Source organism: Tubulanus polymorphus, chromosome 1, assembly GCF_964204645.1.
Source record: "Tubulanus polymorphus chromosome 1, tnTubPoly1.2, whole genome shotgun sequence".
Classification (NCBI taxonomy): Eukaryota; Metazoa; Nemertea; class Palaeonemertea; order Tubulaniformes; family Tubulanidae; genus Tubulanus; species Tubulanus polymorphus.
The window spans coordinates 16,546,820-16,568,655 of record NC_134025.1 but is presented as its reverse complement, the minus strand read 5'-3'; the positions used below and the strand labels follow the sequence as shown (position 1 = coordinate 16,568,655).

The 21,836-nt window shown below is 36.1% G+C and overlaps 1 protein-coding gene across 3 annotated transcripts in view; it reads right to left on the bottom strand.

The window, feature by feature from the left end:
- Positions 1 to 21,836, bottom strand: part of LOC141915499 (potassium voltage-gated channel subfamily KQT member 1-like) — a 164,229-nt gene that overhangs the window by 16,444 nt on the left and 125,949 nt on the right. For all 3 annotated transcript variants that reach the window (XM_074807065.1, XM_074807063.1, XM_074807064.1), the window contains 2 exons: positions 18,650 to 18,744; positions 5,013 to 5,115 (listed from right to left, as the gene is read on the bottom strand). In XM_074807065.1, the coding sequence (XP_074663166.1) occupies positions 5,013 to 5,115; positions 18,650 to 18,744 (198 nt within the window). The remainder of the gene's footprint in view (positions 1 to 5,012; positions 5,116 to 18,649; positions 18,745 to 21,836) is intronic.

Here is a 21,836-nt window from a genome sequence, read left to right as displayed (position 1 = left end):
TACACAGTTAAATTTTGATATCACTTTTGAAAATGAAATGAAAATTTTGGGCCACCGTACTTTGCGGTTAATTCAATATTTTACCGCCAAAACATCAACACATGTCATGTCAAGCACCTCCAAAGAATATTTAGGCAGAAAAAAATATATGATTTCCCTCGAAATATTGGGTTTGAGCAATGCCTAGTTGTAACTACGGAGCTGGTTTCAAATTAGCCGGGCCCTACCTAATTGATGTCAAAAAATGTTACTAGTTACAACAATAAACAAGAGCCCCAAGGGGCAATATGGCATAAAATGGCAAATGATGCCGGCATTCTGTGAGTTAAATTTGTCCAAATACACTCCCAGCTCAGTCAATACCAAATAATTTACACAATTCAATCGTGTTTTCATAGGTAGCACAGACAGCGACTGGATCTGGCAGGAACATATACCTCAGATAAATCTTTTCCCTTGGTCTTATTGATTTGAATGCGGAATATAATTGAATTTTCTGAAATTTGCTCAATTAAACAAAAGTGAATTGGATTTGCTGTTTAACCTTTCTCAATAAAGTAAAATTGAATTGGATTTGATATTTTTTGCAGAATAATTTTCATTGAATTTGCAGTTTGAGCACATTGCTTTTTAGCATATCAAGGTCATCCATCCGAGAAAAAGCTATTTTTCCCGGACTTTGCACAATTGCCAATGATATTTTCTGTTGTGCAAATACAAATATTCCTCCCAAAAACCAAATCAACTAAAGATTTCACAGAAATCGATATTGAAAATACAATTTCAGATCCTGAAATAAAACCCCGAAGTAAAACGGTAGACGATACCGCAGGTTCACGTGAACACCTGCTGATCGATCTCTGCGGCTAAGCCGATCATAGAGGCTTCTTTGCTTTCTGATTCGCTTTTTAAAACAGATATTTTTGCGATCAGAGTTTCGAGAATGGATAATGCTTTAATGAATGATTTGTATGCATATATGCTCAGTTGCACAGTCAAAGAGCCTTTGCTCTGGAAACAATGTCATTTAAATTCGCTCCGTTTGTATAGTAATGGGCTCAGCCTACTGCTGGCCTAATAAATGAAACTAAAACGTAGTTCAGAAATGAATTTTCTTGTTGGAATATTAATACACATGTTAATACAGAGGCATCGTGTACACCAGTTATTGTGTGAAGATGTAGTATAGCTTTACACAAAAAATCAATGCCATTCATTCATTATTACGCCTGCTGTACGGGGATTGTTTTCACATGCGCACGACGATGTTTCTTATGTATAAACGCATTTTTAAAAAAACCTACCAGTGGAGACAAGTGCTTGATTGAAACTTCAATCTTTCATCATAATATTACTACTAGAATGTAAATAAATTTGATCATCTGTTTTGAATTAGAACATCGTATTTACCTGTAACTTGATGCCGTTTTCCTTCTATTTTCACCTGGATATCTTTCACCTCCTCTTGCCGATGAACAGACACGCCCGGACAATGACAGGCAGTACAGGGGTAAACAAAAGCACGTGGAGCAACGTTAGTTCATGCCGCAAAACATAAACTCATGAAAATACAACCCCGGCTGGAATAGGTCTCTGGGAATCACAGAATAACTGTTCATTGTTAACCGACTGGCCATTTTCCCAACTTTTTCCCGATTTTGTGGGATTTTTTACAATTCCCCAATTATTTCCCAACCAGATAATCTAATTAGAAAATACTCAAGTTTTTCCCGTAATCGGTAGTGTGGGAACCATTTGTTCCTCAGCAGACTTTGGTCATATGCTGCCAGTTATATTCATATGAAATAAGAAAGCTCTATCTAGAAAGTTTTTTTTGAGTTGATGACCAAAATGAATAATTTCAGAATCTAAGATGGCTGCCACTTGGTCATGTTGGATGACGCCATTACCTAGTTTGGTCACATCATACACCATGCCATTTCATATTCTTATACATGTATGAAAATAAAAGCTCCACATAGAATTATATATGAGTTGATAGTACATTTCCAAATCCAAGATGGCCAGCTACCTTTAATGAGTTTTAGTTTGTTATGAGTGGGGAACTATTGATGGTAGAACCTTAAAAAGATGAGTAAATACAAATATAGTTTTGACGAGAAGAGTTGTTCATTTGAAGACGTCCTAAGTCAGAATGTTTAGAGTATAAATATCATAATATAGTGAATCAAATACACGATAATTTTCTTTATCAAATGAAATTGCTGATTTCAAAATAACGTGAACATCTCAACACCGTACTTTTATACGCTAATTGTCTGATCTTTTACAATAAGTTTGTAATTTCATTTTAACCAAACTATAATTATGAAATAAGATTTGATCAGGGAATCACTTCCAGCAAGCAATAAAATGATTCAATATTCATTAACGAACAAGCAGAGAACAGCCTGACAAAGTGAACAAAGCATCGATTACTTAAAAATCATTTGTATCGAAATAAACAATAAATTCAAGGTTAATTCTAAGTATTTTAGATACATTTTTTTCCAAATATTTGTGAAGTCTTCATCCAGATAATGATATAAATAGGACGTAATCAATGTTATGAACGTATGATTTTATTTGTATATTCCTCTCTCATATATCCTTAAAAACAAACTAAGCCTAAAAGACAAATTTATTTTTTTATCTTTCTTTTCTACAAAATCAAAGACTGTAAACTCAGTCTCATTGCCGCGATAGCTGGAACGCTGCCTCCATTTTGGCCAAAGGATAGCAAGCTCAGTCTATCTACGCGCAATGGTCAATGGAAAGTTGCCTCTTGACATCAGTCTCATTAAAAACTACCAAAAACATAATCGTGACAATGTAAATAAAACCCGATCAAGACTGTATATATGTAAGTGTATAGGCCTAGGACATGTATTCAATATTCACGTGTTTGTGCCGCTTTCTTACTGACGGTCTATCAATACGCATAGCACTGTCAGTTTGATTGCGATACATTTACGGACCTAACTATGCACTGTATATTAGAAACACAAAACTGCTCCCAGTGTAAAACTTTTACTTTTAGGCAAATTCAGCACCAGATGTGAAGTACCAACTGCGCACCCCTTGACGGAGAACCCATCCTCATCGGAGCTGCACCGTTGATGTCATACAACTACACTTCCGATACCCCAGGGCCATACTCTCACCTGGAAAATTTGCATTTTCGAAATGTGCTTTTTTCCTATCTAGTCAACATGCAGGATCATCAACTTAGAGGACTTCTACATTAACATCTACCCAAGAAAAAACCACAATAAACTATCGGACTATTTACACGTAGAAAACGACCAAAAAAATACAAAAATGGACAAAATGATCTTCAACCTTGTCATTTAGCTATTTCCAGAATCTCGATGTATTAAATTAGGCAGCCAGAAAAATTCATCCCGATCAGTCGCTTGCCGGTTCAGACTGAATGGAAGAATGTTTGGAAGAACCGGAAACGAATTTCCAATTATGTACTTCGATTTAAAAATATTCTGACTACTTGACCGCCGATCACACAACGATATCTGTACTTCGATTTCCGATTTCAAAATCAAACCCCCTGTTTCGCTCCCGGCAGGTGTGGTGGGTCTGTAAGGGACGCTCAATCGAAAAATCAAACGAAATTTACAAACCAAATAAATAAATTAACGGGGACAATCCCTATTTTAAGATCAAAAAGAATATATGCCCTTTTTTATTGGTCGACATGGTCACAACATGCCCCTGGATCCGCCCCTGAAATTAGGACTGGCACTATACAATATGTATTAGTATTAATGGATTTAATCCATGATGATTGAGCGTAATATAAATAAGGGGATTCTTAGCAACTCAAAAACTTTGATTTTCTATTCACAGAACTGTATTCAAAGCATAGAGTTCTGTATACAAAGCATATAGGGTTTAACGGTACCTTTGAACCTGTCACGTATCACTGCAAATCTTTAACAGATGCTGCTATTTTGAACAGGAAATTACCAAGCCATTTCAAAATGGTCACTTTTCAATAGTTGAATTTTAGGAACGATGTGTTTTGAGAGTAGCTGTTATGGTAGGAGTTACTATCACAAAGTCAGTGTTTACAGATGGGTGGTTTTACAGTCACCTCTACTGCTAGTGTGCACTATCGAAACCAGATGTTTCAAAATAGTCACTTTTCTATAGTAGACTCTTCAAAACAGCCACTTTATAAAAGCAACCAAATTGACAGGAATACAATTTCAGAGTGACTGTTTCGAAGTGTGTACTACTGGAAAAGTAGCTGATATCGTTAATTGCTTATTGTTCTCAAGTGGCTACTAAGTAAAAGTAGATGTTTGGGCTCAAAAGTGCGATAGACATGTTCTTGGATTCAGCCTTTCATTTGTGTAGGGTAGATACATGTGTATTAACTAAATATTAACACAATCATTTAAGCATCAAGCAACAAACCATTAGTCAAAAGTTAGCAGCTTGAGATTTAACACGTTTCTTAGCTCTATTCGTAGCTCTATTGTAAACGAATGTACTATGTTGTTATTCCCCTGTTCATGCGATGAATACTCTGCAATAAAAGCCGTTTATTTACTTGTTCTCGTTGCAATGCACCACAAGGCAACCTGATGGACAGATCTAGATGTTGTTCGCTTGTAAGTTTCCTAATGTATATACCGGTAATACATAAGATAATGTTGGAATATTTTAAAATTACATTTGTTGATTATCTGATATGTTATTTGTATTTTCAGTAAATAGAAGTTGAATAAAAAATTCCTGTTAAAACCATTTTTCAGTAATCACTTCAATGTTGCTGTTCCTGATGACACATTTTCAAAATTTCCTAAGATAACAGTATTCCTTCTACTAATGGATGAAGGGAACAGAAGGAGGGACTACAGACGAAAAGTGCACGTAATAGACCACTGGCACTAAGTCACAAGTGAAAATGAATATTTTCCTTTATTGCATTGAAAATTTTTTCTCAAAGCATAAATATATTCACATTAGGAGTATGATTTTAAAAATACCTGATTTTCTACTCGTGCAAGTCTAGCACCGATAGTCATCTTTTGTTTATCTCTGTCAATTGATGCAAACCATGTGCCAGGTTTGCCCAAAGTTTGATCTAGCCTGCAGTGGAATGGAATGTAATCATAAGAAGTGATATGATCAATATGAATTAATTATTTCATGAACATATAAAGAATAATCATGAACTCATTGCGAACTAGGCAAGACCTTCAATCATGCATACCCAGTGCATTCAAAATGTACAAAAAGAACAATTGAGTAGTCTGTTGGCAGCTAAACAAGACTAGGGGTCCAGGACATCATGCCCACTTGGGAAGTGGTTTCAAATGCACAACAATCTAACAATTTCAATATTCAACACCCCCTGGTGACCATATACAAAGACCAATGACCTTGAAACTCACCACAATCATAAAACATGTCAGCAGCTATGATTTTGTAATTGATTGTGATAACAAAATATGCCTCGTTACCAATTTAATGTGGAAATACTAAGTTATTCTACTATTCAACGCCCCCTGGTGACCATATTCAAAACCCAATAACCTTGTTACTCACCATAATCATAGAACATATCATGAACTACAACTTTGCAATTGATCATGGTAACAAAATATGCCTAGGTACCAATATAATAAGGAAATAATAGGTTATTCTACTATTCAACGCCCCATGTCCTGAGCTACAACTTTGCAATTGATTGTGGTAACAAAATATGTATTGGTACATATATAGTATAGAAATACTAAGATATTGTATTATTCAATGTCCCCTGGTGGCCATATACAAAAACCAATGAACTTGAAACTCACCACAATCATAGAACAGCTTATAAGCTACAACTTTCTAATTTCTTGTTTTAACAAAATATGCTTAGGTATCAATATAATGTCAAAAACTTTTTCCCACCTACGAATGAGTACTGATGACACCAAGATGGCCGCCAATTGCGTCATAATTGGCTGATCAAAAATACCTGTCTCAGGTATAAAACATGCCTTTCCAAAGAATACCCATCAGCAATTGCAATGAGAAATGGCAAACCAGTAGGAAGCTACAGGACTCAGAATTCAGGCCAAAATTAAATATATACGAAAGATCAAGGTAATTGATCAAATTTCCTTCAAAAAGTTCAAAAACGTGTAAAAAGTGCTGATTTTGGCGAACAAAAATGGTTGCCAGTCGGCCGACAGGGCCAGTTTTTGGGCTGAAGATGTGTCTAGGGTAGATACATGTATAAACCACATGTCAAGACATTACCTTGAAGCGTCTTAAAAACTTCCCAAAATAACTGGATTCCGTCGACGTACGTACGTACGTACGTACGGACGGACGGACGGACGGACGAAAAGTGAACGCAAAAGCCCGCTGGGACTTAAGTCCCAAGTGGGCTACAAAGCTAGCAATCACATTGTGGAAATGGCCGAAAGACTTCCTTACTTCAATAATACCCATAAAATAGAACGGTCGTAAACACCAATACTGTGGTGAACGTTCCCTAATCTTCATAGCCAGCCCCCAATAACATCTTGCATGTAAAGAAGCGGAGACTAGCTTGCCAAAGTTTACTTTTTCTTGGAAGAGCAATAAAGCTAACAAGAAATTCAAGAGAATATTCGTAGAGTTAACCTGGTTTGAAATAAGTAATGAGACGAGTAGTATTCGTCTCGTTATTTAAGAAATTCAAGATATCCACCATGGCAGTGATCTAGAGAGCTGATTTTCAATAATAGTAATAGCAATAGTGGACCTACCCCATTACAATACCACGTTTAAAAGAAATCGCCCATTATATGATGTGTGTAGATCACTCAGAAATTCAAGACGACTACTGTGGCAGCCATATTGGATGAGTGCTTTCATCAATTCGCATTTACATCGATTTGCATAAGATCAGAGAACAGAATGCAATTTGTATACTGTTAAAACCATAGTCTTTCCATTTCATTCAATCATTTGTGCTGGTAATCCAGACATGCGCGATGTAGTGTACAATGATTGATTGAGAGAAATGGGGAATTTCCAAAGGATAAATAAATTGCCCATAGGCAAAGTGTGATTTACCTTGAAAGCTAGAGGTTGTTTGGAGTAAGGGCATTGCTTGAAAAATCTTTTTAATTCGTGACTTCAAAGTTCCACAAGTTTATATTGTATTCTATCTTTCTTAAAGAATTATTTTGTAGTAAAATAAGACCAAAGATATACATTTGGTTACGGTCCACGTCCAAAAATTTGTAGGGTACAGGTAGGGTGGCAGGGAAATTATTTTATATTTTCAAAAAAATATGTTTCACAATATGAAAAAAATGTTCAAATAAGGCCATCCCAAAATAATTGTCTATTTGCAGTAACACCGACTCAACTTTTCAGGATGAGTCGGTAGGTAAGAAAAAATTTTTTTAGCTAAACTTTTGGGCAAAAAAACAAATTTATCACCTTTTTACATGGAAACAATATCGCAAAAATCATCTACGTTGTGCATGGGAAATTTGTCTAATAGCGTAGATTTCGAGAATTATTGTAAAATTATAACTTTGTCCAGAGCCTCATCTCTGTGTAAAAATGAAACAGTACATTGAATATGTGCGCGGTTTTACGTTACCAGCTTTGCAGCTTATTGGAACACTGCCAGTTTCCTGGAAAACTTAAATTAGGCCACATTGACAAGGCATGTTTTCACAAGATGCACACTTGAATTCAAACATATATAATACGTAGCTCATACGTAGGCAGTGGGTTGGTCGGCCGTTTCTATCAGAAATAAAATTTATTTCAATAAATCCCAGAAAAAAAGTTTTCACTCGGTACCTTTGAAGGGTTACGGCAAACAGACCATTAATATGGGATGGCCTAAAATTCATATGATATCACATATCAGAGGGTGGCTGAATATTATATTATGTATATCCCAAAAACAGCAAATCCCATTCCCTCGTAGAGACGACGCCCCCCAATCGAGGTTATTGCAATTTTATAAGCGAGAGCTAAGAATTTTCCCGCCAAAAACAGTTTTTCGTAGAATTTTAACTCAGTTGACCATGTACATCGACGGAGGTTCGTCATGTCTTCAAGGGCATCGATTATACGTCGTTTAACCCGAGAACCAATGAAACAAATGCTCACATAAAAAGACGTACCGCGATTTTACATGAAATTGGCTCAATGCCAACTTCATATCGCTGACAAAGGTAAACCAAAAAGTAATCAACTAAGTTTGACGTATGAACTAGGCCACATGATGCATGGTTCATTCAACGTTTTTAGCGATACAGATTAAGTGACAAGAAACCATTGATTATGCATGAATGACCCAAAAGTTTGTAAGGATAAAGTGAATATACGGATTATATCATACGGATTAACTGAATGAATTATTTATCAAGGATTTGAACAAGAAAAAAACGGGACTTTGACAAAACCACAGAATAAGTAAAATCCGGATTAATAGGATCCGGATTATGAGGAGTTGACTGAAAAACATTTCCACGAAAACTATGTTTATGTATGGAATAGTGGATGACAAAAGTAGAGAATTGATCATAAATATCAGTGGTCGCTAAACATGAACATGGTGTGAAATTGAAATTTGAATGAATATGGTCGATCTATGTAGCGGCAAATCACGCAGGTTGGTTTGGAAATCAGCGGTTTAAGCAAAAAGGTCAACGAGATATCAAGGAACGCCTCGGGAGCTGTATTATTGAAAAGTTTAGTAAAATCACTGTTAAAATCACCTAGTACATAAACATTGCTTTTGGGAACCGGGTAATCTAGATCATGGTAAATTTATTTCACCATTGAATTGATCACTGGGGTGACCGGACTGTTTATACATTATGCTAATTGTTAATTTTTTTGGCAGTCGTATCAACTTCATAGAAGAGAACTTGATTGAATAAAGGACCAATGGCCCAGAAGCTCACCGACATGATAATCTGAGAAGTAAAAGGAAGAAAGCAAAATATGCTTTCAAAGAAGTGGCTGCTGACCTGGTCCCAATAAGTAATTGGTCAGGAAGATCTCATAGAGAGATTAAGTCTGGCATTGTTAATCTTACCAGTCAATCATGTGACAACATGGAACTTTGCATTTGAAATTGGGGTGGAGGGGGGGTAATAATCAAAGCTTTGTTGACAAAAAACCGAGGGATGGAGAGGTAACACTTCATATAAAATCAAATGTTTTATTTTTTGCAAAATAACAAGCTAATTTTTTTACAATAACTTGAATCTTGAATAGTTCAGATGTTCCGTCGTACATGTATCTAGGTTATGGTTTCCCGTGAACGTCGTAATTTTTGTTATAAGTTTCGACTGCTACTCGCCAGATCATTACCTAAACAAGAGGCCCTGAAGGTAAAAAAGAGAAAATATATGTTTTACTGATGCTTCTGTATTCCATTGCCCTAGCAAACTAATTAATGACCAAATTCGTATGATCTCGATATTTCAGCCTGGCCACCCTAAAGAAATGTTTTAAACGCCTGTGCAATGTTCTACTATCAAAATCATTGAAGAAACTGTTTTCATGCACAAACACGCATTGTAGCGACAGATAAGAAGACAAAGCAATTCAAACCCACCGTTCATATTGCTAAATCAGGTCTTTAATTATGTTGTTATAACTTTTTTCGGAAATAATTCAGTAATTGCACATTCGCTATTAAAATAGCTTCAGGGACAGCCGAAAATGTGGAGAGCCCTCAATTGGCAAGCTGGTGCTGCCATCATTAATCGGTATTGCGCAATCGCAAGGCCAGTAAATCCATCGAGTAAAAAGTGGAGGGGGTGGAAGATTATTTTTTTCTCCTAATAACCTATAGTAGCAAACGATATAGCTGAAAGAAGTTTGTATTCCGATTCAGCAGGCATTTTTTTTACAAACGAGGTCCAGTCATGAAAAAATGAAGGTCTTTTTATTGGATATACATTGTGATTCGTTAATTCATCAGGAGAAACTGAAGACTTACCTCCCTCCCTCGTACATGTACCATACCCGACGACTGGTGGAAGTAAATACGCTATGGTTTCTTCGAGTATCTTGACGTCGACGGTACTCTTATTTCAAGAGTCAGTGACCAAAGTATAAAAATATAACGTGCTTTTCCGCCATTTGTTTTCTTAAAAGTAATCGTCAATACACAGCTTGATATTTTACAAAATGGATCTATTTTAGCGAGGATCCACCTGTCATTCTACGCAGTGTTAAGCGCATGCGCATCTGCTAATGATTATTCATGACTTGGGTCATTCCAGGTCATGTCAAACTATATTAAAGCTAAGGAAATTTTCTAATTATCTAAAATTTTACAGCTTAGATCAATCACATCGCAATGAAATTCGCACAATAGCGAGTGTTAGGCTATTTGAATCATCTGCAACAAGATTAATGTGATTATTAGGGTTTTCTGTTATTTCACGTGATTATTATTACTATTGTTTTCTTCCACACTATTTTTACTAAAAGAACAAAGGCTTTGTTACCTTGCCGTTGTTGTCGATACAATCCGTCTGATATCATTCAGCTCACTTCCATCTACAAATACTCCGTGCGTATTTTGAAGAATCATCGTTACAAAAGCACTGTCGGGCCGTAAACATCGAAAATTGAGCCCCATTCAAAGAGCCGACATGTTTTTCTAAGTCCTCTTTCCGAAATCTACTGCACGTTTCTTGTCACATCAATTCAAGCATAAATTAACAAATTTATTACCCAAAGATTGCACATTCTGTCGCGGTTTTTAAAAACTAATCTTAACAATAGCCCATTTTCCTCATCAAATCGTATTACCGATATACAGGAAATTTACTTCTTTAGATTTTAAAAGCACTGTCGAGCCGTAAACATCGACGAATTGACGTGTGTCACTACATCGTCGTTCCAGGGATCAGCCCAGTGATTTGGCTGCGGGTGTCAAGCAGTTAGTTTAGCAATACCTATTTTTCTTTATCAAATTAACCATGTATTTACTAAGATAAATCATAAGTGTACTGGGGAGTCGTAGGCCTAAACGAAACACGCCGAAGAGATATAGTGGAGAAAAGCTGTTATGTCGACGAGGTATCAAAATAAAAGAATATATTACTTTATTCGGCCGCAGGCTTCAACCTCTATATCAATACCATCAATACTCTATATTTCCTACAGTACATACCGATCATTGTCAAATGCACAAGGTATTTACTAAATACAAGTATATAACACAATCCTTTCCGTATGCTGGACTCACACTTGACATTCGGAGTAAGCGTTCGCTGTGGGGGGAAAGGGGATCGTTTGTTGTGTCGCTTGAAGTGTTTATCGAGTTTGACGCGGCTTTAGGCCTACCGGTACTGAGCTTTACTGTCTCAAACAAACACAGTATAATTGTTGCGTTTATTAACAGACTCATTGGATTGAACTTCAAAACAAAATTTACGATATTTAGGTGGTTGTTATTCAATAGGCCTACGACCAATCTGTCCGGATGTTAGGCCTACGCATATACATAGGCCTACATAGCCTCTAGTAGTAGCTAGTAGCCTCTACTAGGTTAAGCGTTCGCTGTGGGGGAAAGGAGATCGTTCGCTGTGTCGCTTGAAGTGTTTATCGAGTTTTACGCGACCTTAAGGCTTTAGCGGTGGCTGATAAGGGCCATGCGTAAAAAAAACATGAATATGCAAATGAGGGCGACATTATGACAAAACGACAAAACTAAAATAACGCGACAAAACAATAATTTTGGTTTTGTCGCCCGCGACAATTCATTATTTTGGTTTTATCGCCCGCGACAATTCATTATTTTGGTTTTTTCGCCTGCGACAATTCATTAATTTGGTTTTGTCACCCGCGACAAATCAATATTTTGGTTTTGTCGCCCGCGACAATTCAATATTTTGGTTTTATTGCCCGCGACAATTCATTATTTTGGTTTTATCGACCGCGACAATTCATTATTTTGGTTTTGTCGCACGCGACAATTCAATATTTTGGTTTTCTCGCCTGCGACAATTCATTTTTTTGGTTTTGTCGCCCGCAAAAATTCAATATTTTGGTTTTATCGCCCGCGACAATTCATTAGTTTGGTTTTGTCGCCCGCGACAATTCAACATTTTGGTTTTATCGCCAGCGACAATTGATTATTTTGTTTTATCGCCCGCGAGAATTGATCATTTTGGTTTTATCGCCCGCGACAATTCATTTTTTTGGTTTTGTCACCCACTTTATTAGCTTTTGAATAATAAGGCCAATTAATAACGTAATTAAGACTTATACTTTCGCCTATTTTTCACGGGACAAGCCGTCATTTGAAGACACGTCGAAATGTAAGATGAGGACGCCAGTAATATGTCGACTGAGTTTCAAGTCGTCATGAATATGTCGAATTGTTGCGAGGAAAATGGTTGACAAAACGAAATATGTCGTCAAAACGTCACAATATGTCGACATATTCATGTCGACTTGAAGCGATATATTGCGATATGTCGACATGATTTTATCACGACGAAATTATGTCGAACAAACGTGATATATCGCGATTTATCGACATAATTAAGTCGATATATCATGTTAATATCACGATAAATCGTTATACGGATCACGCCTTTCACCAATGTCGACGTCTGTATCTCAACATAACCGCGTACCGTCGACATAATTATCACTCCTTTAGCTAAAATGTGATACGTATGGCAATTTATTGAGACAATATCGCAAAAAGTCGACATAAAAATCACGTCATTTTAAATAAGGTCTTCCTAGTTACATCGATATATTGAGATAAGTTGAGTTAACCTAATTTCAATAAGGGGACGCATACTTAATGCTGTCTATGTTAGATGAATATGAAAGAAGAAATGAAGTTGGCAGAAAAATTAAAATGACTTTATCATCACCAGAATCTGGTGGACATATTGAATGTTGGGGTTCAAGTAGAATGACCCCAAATGCTGGGGCACAATAATAGTGTTCGGTACATGGTCGATGAACTAAATAGGTCATTCGCATCAATACTTTGTCACAATTGATTTGCGGTATATTTTGGATTACTGTGTATGTCATTTGTCAGGACATTAAACAGTAGACGACTTAGGATACTACCTAACGTGACTCCACTAGTTAGACCGACTTATTCCAAGATGAGGCGTTCCGTTGATTTTGGCTATAAGTTTTCGTTCAGAGATAACTGCTGAGCCATTTGGGCGACCTATCATTGATACTGTTTCCTAATAGCCTGTTTAGTTAGCAATGACTGATGTTGTGCCTTATCAAATGCTTTGTCGAAATCCACCGATGAACAGGATTCTAAGACAGCAGAAAACCTATTATTGCTGCTTTGCAGCTATATTTATTATTTATTTTCACCCTATTTTTGTCAAATAAAATTCATCTTCATTCAGATTCGGCAACTGACTAAACGAAATGTATAAATTGATGCAGTAATAATGGTCTCTGAATGAGCAGATTGACTGAATGTACTGCCCATCTTATTTGAAACTTAAAATTACTTACTAGTTAACTGTCAATAATTGTTAGACAACAAGCATCGGCGACGTCAGAGGAATGCTCCAAGAATATTGGGTCCAAGTCCAGGAGTTTACGAGTCCGGTGTTTGTGAGTCCAACATGTTTACAGACATTTGTTTGTTGTTACCTCTTTTATATTATTGATTCCCTGTTATTTCGGTTACTTTATTTTATTATATTGCTTATCTGTTTGTGTAAACAAAAGCATCAATAAATACATTTGAATTGATCAAGTTTAAATCAAGGTTGTTAAGTCACGGGCTACTAGAATTACGTTCGACCACATTCAGATAATTCAGCTTCAGGGAAAAAAAGAAACGACAGAAAAGTATCATGTGATTATCGATAGCCTACTACGAAACACACAGTTGACAAAAAGTGATAGGCCTGTGCCGGCTGGTGCGAACTAGGACTGGTTGGTCAGAGTTGGTTCGGTTTTGAGAAGTGTGGAAACTTAGAAACCTAACAGCATTTATTTTCCTCTAGGCCTATGGTACTATAGTAGCCAATACCATTTTAAGTACGAAGTTGTTACCCATACGTGAATGTACGGTGATCTTCACAGGTTAGCCGTACGTGAGTTCCCTCTGAGCATGCGTCAATAATCTACGTGTACGCACATGCGTCAACAGCTGGTCAAAGAATAGGGATAAGGTTAGATGAGGATATATGTAAATTAATCAACCCCGCAGTTGATAAATGCGGCTCAGGGATTGGGCTTATTATTTCCTGCTTCAAAATATTGAGATAAGGACCTATAAAATAAACCCACTTTCTGTGAGTTGCTCACAAAGTTGTGCATGCACTCTTTTGCATTATTGCAAACTGCTCATGCACACATTATTCCTGCTCAAGCAAGCAGATGTTACTGCTTATGCGAATATCTATAAATCATATTCTAATGAAGGCATGAGCGGAAATTCTTGCTCATACATGTCAAAGTACATGTTGAGAAGGTTCAATAGAAACAATGCACATACGACCAGTGGTACTGTCGAAAGGCCGAAAGAAGTGTTGTTTAACCACTGCTTTTTTAAGGAAGAAGAAAATAATCAGAAATGTTGGCCTATCGCCAATAATACAACAACAACATGGTAGTTTCTTTCTCGTGTTCATATTCTATCCTTGCTCCCCACTCAATTGTGATAATCATCTGACTGAAGTTCTAATCTAGAAACTGGAGTTTATATAGCCTTTTTTCCCACTGGTCAGAACTGGAATTTCGTGTAACTTGCTCGTAAAGTTGCTCGAACTATTGTTTAAAAACCAGTATAAACTGGATTTAATTGTAAACTGCTCACAAATTGGCTCGGGTTATTGTTTTCAAAACCAGTATAAACTGGATTTAATAGTAAACTACCCACTAAACCGCCACAATAAGGGGTATTTCTCCAGTTATTGTGTTTCAAAAATATCAGTTCAAATTAGTGGCATGAATTCATTAAGTCTATGGTTAACATCGAACTGAATGTCCAGTGCCGCTTGCTAAGGCTTTTTTTAATAGCTTGGTTTATGGGAACCGCCTCCCGAAATTTGAAGAAGTTTTATTTTTATTCCTGTCTGTGGAACTAATTCAGTTAAAAAATGAGCAAAAAAAGATTTTAAACCTCCGCCGAATGAGAATCCTGCCTTGAATGATGAAAAAATTGAAAAACTCTAGATTCTTTTTTGATCACAGCGTGCAGAATTCGAACTTCCCAAGAATAATTTGTTTGGACATATGTATATTGCCCTATCGAGAGTTCACTCTTCCATCAAAAAGTGATTTTATCTCACTGAGGCAAATCTTTCCCTATTTTCATTTCTTCCTTCGAAATGATATTTCACTGTCTACCCCATAAACAAGGCTATTAGAAAAACAGCCTAAGACCGTAGTAATTATAAAATACATCCACTTTCTGTTATTATGCGTAAATATCATATAGGGTATTTGTACGCCGGGTAGCTATAGTAATTCGTAAGTCCAGTATATGCAATTAATTATATTTTATCCAATATGACGTTAAAACACTCTTTATATAGTGAGGACATGAGCAAAGAATACCTTGGAGTATACCTTGGATTTCTGCTCACATGTGTTTTGACATGCATGAACAAAAATATCTGCTCATACTTCTAGCCATTAGAAATTATGTGTGCATGAGCGACTTGCAACAAGAAAATTAATTTTAATTTTATTTGATGCCTGCAAAAAAAGATGAATTTTAAGGGTAAGCTAATCAAATTTGAAATCGCAGTTTTAAGAAATTTGGGGAATCATGAGAATTGGCGATCGGGTAATTCAGGTCTTCGACTAGTAGTTGTTTAATTTTTTCATTGAAAATTGTCAATAATTGATAACTTGCGACCCACTTCAATCACTTTTGCCTCTAAGCTGGTCTACAACTTCATTGCCTCCATGGTCTAAGAAAGAGCTCTTCTGATGTCTGCTTTATCATGACTTTGGAGCATATCGCCAGCCGGCCCGCCGCCCGGGTTTGGCTGTCACTCGATATCCTCTTGAGTCTGGGTTGAAGTAGACAATGTCAGTTAAAATAACTTGTTTATGTTATTCTGTATGAATTACGCATCTGTCTTGTATGTTGATATTTCTTATTTTAAAATGTGTAACATTAATGTGTAAAATTGAATTTGGAAATTTTGTATGTAATAAGGATCAATAAAGAATTGAATTGAATTGTCACCTAATACACATGCCATCAATGGATACAGAGCCGTATATGACAGCTATGCTATTATAAATTGTTAATCTCATGAAACCTGCATACCCCTAATATCGAACATATTTTCTAAAACATTGGAATATTGAAATTATATGTTTACACATATTTATATTGACCGCTTGTAGCCGCCGATGAAATTCACGCCGGCCCTACACAGATCGTAGATAGCTTCGTCATTCCACCAGCATCCCCATTTCGGGGTCATCCTTTTATATCAGACTTCCAAATCGTGTATACATCCACCATTTTGACCGAATAATCCGATTTACTTATCATTTCTATTTATGCCTGCCGCTTCTGATATAATCATACATCCTTTACTTTTTATTACAATACATCTTCTTATGATATTCAATTCAATATAACGTTTCAACGTTCAAATAGAGCTCATAATATAATCACAGGGAGCCATTCTACATCTTTGTCGATAATATTTTGCCAAATAGCTCGTATGTGTACACAAAGACCTGTGACCTTTTGCACATCGATTTACGGTTGTCGTTTGTAAAAAGATGCTGAATGTTTAACATAGGTTTCATGATGGTAACGTTTTATTAGGCATCAAAAAATGCATCAAAATGTAAAAGAGTGCATGCACAACTTTATGAGCAACTTACAGATTTAGGGCTATTATATACCTGAAATAAGCCAATGTTCATTCAAATATCCAACATCGGTGAAAGTTTGAATACTGTATATAGGTTTTCATGTTCTATGAATATTTTGCAGTTCATGGGAATAATGTTGATACCAATGTCAAACACATGAAGGTGAATGGTCAAGGGCAGACAGTCGACACCAAGATAACTCTCTCTTTGACCGATATAGACAGCCTGATTCTTTCAACTCAAGCAAAGCGATTAACACGATTAACAAAACACTGGAATAGGTTTGCAGTGACTTACAGTTTATTTCATTTAGGCCTATGTAGCTATTAGCCAATTCTGGATTTGATTGTAATTGACAATCTCGAACTCTTATTGAGAGACAAGTAAGACAAGTGGAAAGAACACAAGTTATGCTTGATTCTCATATTCAAATTTAATTAGAATTCAAACTTATTTTACTACATCATATTTTCAAAGCATATCATTGGTTCAACAGTAATGAAAATTAGGACAGAAACAATATCATTATAGAATTTTCACAAAAAAGTAATGAATTTCTATATCGAAATGAAGATTATTTTTCTAATGACTAGGAGTGACTGTCCCGTTTATTCGGAAACACACGTAACTAGTGGAATAGGTTTGATATTTACGCACATGTTGCAGGTATAAATTGTTTATCAGTATAGAATAAGTTATCCAAAAAGCCAAAATCAACATCAGCCAGATACCCAAAGCAGAGCGATTCATAATCTATCCACTGAATCTACAATACAATATATGTATTTATTCAAATATTTCAATCAAAAGATTAATTCCGTGAAATCTATTCTAAATCCTAATACGTTCTTATATCAGTAAATGTGTTCAACACCTATTGACTAAGCAGATTCTTAAGATGAGTTTCTTAATAGAACAGATCCATTTTTTAAGCGTGGTGATACAAAATAAATGCTTGGTCTAATCAATTCATATTTATTGATTTTATGCCCACGTAAGTTCGGCATCAAAGCTGAATCACATTAGACGTTTACACAGTGGTTGCATATTAGGTTTGAATCTGTCAATACATTATATTGTATGCATCAGTATCTAATTTTGGATGTTTCCTATCATCCTGAATGGCATGGTGCGTCTTCGCAGAAAACCTGTTATTGCTGCTTTGCAGCTATATATAATGTTTTATTTCATTTGTCTTAGGAATTATATATCTACATTGTATTATAACTTATTTGGAATAACACTTCCAAATTATAACATTCTACTTGATCATAAATAGGTCCCTCAATACTAACATGAGCGCTTCTGACCTGATGCTCACTTGCTTGCTTGACTTGCATCAGCCTTACACGTGTTGCTTTTTTAATATTTTTAATAGTAAGGGCTTTTCTAAAATTATCAAGTGGATATTGACCGACATTCGGATATTTTTTTGTTCCTGGTTTCGGATTTTAAGCCATTAGCACTCAGGATATTCACTATGTAGTGTCAGAAAATTCAAGGGAAAATGTATAAGTAAAGGATCAGGATGGGACTAACTTATATGATCAATATACCTTGGGCAATTGATATATTGAAGTACACCAGAGATTCATTTAAAATAACAAATAAATAGATGTTTGAATAGGATTTTGTAAAGCCTTGGCTAAAACTAGGATGGCTAAAACTAGGAATGATGACTTTACCAGGTGTATCAAGATATTGTCTATGGCTCGAGAATTGACTGGAGTGTCCACGTTGTCGTAAAAAGCATTTTGTGGTGGACTGAACATGTTTCATATCATTCAATCAACCATACCTCCTTTGTAGTTCCTTTATTCTCACCATCATATTCAAATGCCCTTGAGAGTATTGTTCTATAACATCACGTACATCATAGGGCTTGCGGGCTTGCTGTAAGGACAGAAACATTATTTTGTCAGCAGTATATGGTCTTCAAACAACTATGAAACACAGCTGTTCTCAAAAAATTACATAGCCATGCTTACTGCCCAGCTCAGCATATTGCTTCGAATTCCTTTCGGATTCAATTGTTACTAGATTCTTGGAAACTAGAGGTCCAGGGACACTATGGCGGCATGGGAAGTGATTACAAATGATATGATATTCTTTATTCCTGATTGCATTGAAATTACATATAACATAGAAACATTATATACAGAAAAAAATAATTTACATAAAGTCCGAGTTATAGATAATTTCAATACTACAGCAAGGATGCAAAAAACCGAAGCCTGTGAAAAAGATGGCAGCTTAAAAAGTGAAGTTGATAATAATGCCAAAAAACCAAAGTAAAAATGAAAAGGAAAAAAATAATATATAAAAAATCAAAAGCATCTCAGATGTCATATTCATATTTTGTTGCTGAAGCTGAAATCAAATCTAGCTGTATCTGGAGATGAGAAAGTATTCTAAGTTCCATACAAACTCTGTCCCGATTTTCAGGATTCAAAGCCAAGACCTAAGGCTAACAAATTGATACCTTGTCTCTCCACTCATTGCTGAGCTTTATAGTTGACACAGCCAGCCACATATCTACCTTGCACATAACTTTTTCTAAACCATGATCAATGATAGAACGATAAACCACACTTAATCGTGGTGAACGGATAATAAGATAAAATCCCACTATTTACAGATTAAAATAATTTAAAAACCAGAATTTATTTATTCAATCCAAAATATATAAAAGACACGACGTTTCGATCTCACCCTAGAGATCATCGTCAGGTGTGACGTCAGGTGTGAAAATTCTTTTAATCTGTAAATAGTGGGATTTTATCTTATCATGATCAATGATATATTACTATATCAGACCCGGCAGCTTAGAAATGAACTGATAAAGTTAATAACATTTTACAACCAAACAGATTCTTTCTGTGTGGTCGAGTTTGCCTATCTATTTTTACACTACAGTGCACCAGCTCGACATGAACAATATATACGTGAGAGCGGTGTCTATTTGCCGGACAGAAGCGACAGTCAACGTTCCCTCATAGCATCATTCTATTGACGAGGCAGCTTACACCACACCGTATGAGAGAGGGCGCGGATCGCGGCTTCCCTACTATGTAATCAATCTCATCATAAACCATAGTGCAAGCAAGACGCCGAGGTCAATAAGATGGTAACCACGCATAGGCAGGATCGTGGCGAGTCAGCCGCTACCAAACAAAGCGTTCGAATTCAAATATATACTACACAATATTGGTTGACATGTATGGTGTTTTTAATGCGAATTAGAATTGTTTAAAATTCATCTGCATATTGATACAAACGTTTTTTTCATCAAGATAATCCTGAGCGTATGCATAATTTATTTCAATGCAAATATTTTCTAACAAATCTTTATTCATTAACAGAATATCCTTTATCTAAAGATTAACGGCTTCGTTGGTTTTGGGGAGCTTCACATGTTCACTAAAACGAGGGCGCTATCATCACAGCTCCATGGAAAATAATACAAACGATGCCGCGCATCGACATGCAATTTTTAGCACAGCAAATGAAAAATCATCGTCAATTTTATTTCTTCTTTTGTAGTTTCTCATTGGAGAATTTTATATGTTGAATCAGTAATATATAATAAATTGCCCATGGGCAAAGTGTGGTTTACCTTGAAAGCTAGAGGTTGTTTGGAGTAAGGGCATTGCTTGAAAAATCTTTTTAATTCGTGACTTCAAAGTTCTAGAAGTTTATATTGTATTTTATCTTTCTTAAAGAATTATTTTGTAGTCAAATAAGACCAAAGATAAACATTTGTTTCTGGTCTACGTCCAAAATTTCGTAGGGTACAGGTAGGCACGGCATTGGAAACTATATTGTATTTTCCAAAAAAAAATTCACAATACGAAAAAAATATTCAAATAAAATTCATATGTCACCTTTCAGAGGGTGGCTGAATATTGAGTCTTGGAAACGAAACCTCTTCCCATGTATGGCCGCGGAAGCTAAAACCAGGGCGTAGTATTAGATCTTTTTAAATCCTGGAATTTACCACTACAATATTCAGACCTCGACCTATACCTATAGTTTGTTGCTTAGTATTTTCAGGTCACAAGAAATAACAATTTATTACAAATTCTATCAAACTGCGCTCATCTGCTACGACGATTATTCAGCCTGTTATCATACCAAACGTGCACGCGCCATGCAGCGTTACAGCATCTCCATATAGTAGTCTGTATGAGCGTGTGTTTGTGTGTGCAACAGTCTAATGTTAGCGCTCACGTGCACATGGAGGCCTTGTGTAGTGAACTTTCGCATCACTTCAATCTCAATCAACACAATCATCGGAACAAATGAAACAATACCTATGGCGATATGTGAAATAATTATATACTCACCACCAATGAGCATTTAAAATTCGCACAGCACCTAGTCCAATGAAACGTTCACCATTAATGACTCTCCCATAATTATTTTAGGAGCGCCAGAATTCCCCATATATTCCAAAAACGACGTTTCGTGTCATCATGAAATGGTTTTAACTTTAGTAAAGGCGTTCCCGCACGATCACATACGGGTTTCAGTCACGAGTAGGCTGCCATTCCACTGCTCTAGCAATACGTATTCTGATGCTGAGAATTAATCCCAAATACTCCCATGGGTACTGATAGTTGGAATAACAGTGATATCCAAACACCATGATATTTATAAACCGGAGGTACATAATCTTATGTTTTTCTATTCAGAAGAGGCTGTTCCCCATTCTTTAATGCCAATATCAATGCGGACATATCGCAACGCGATTGTTTAACCCCTCACATCTAACAGATTACTAACGAGAAAAATGCGATAGAATAAATTTTTGGACCATTTAATCAGAAATCCGGCGACGCTATGTTGTGGCGAATAATTTAAAACATTATTTTGAGTCATTTTCAGCTGTTTCTAATGTTTTACGTGAACGGACTGACAATTTGAAATTACTATGAAAATGAGAAGAGTCGGCGCTATTTTTTCGTACTACTATTTTCGATCCA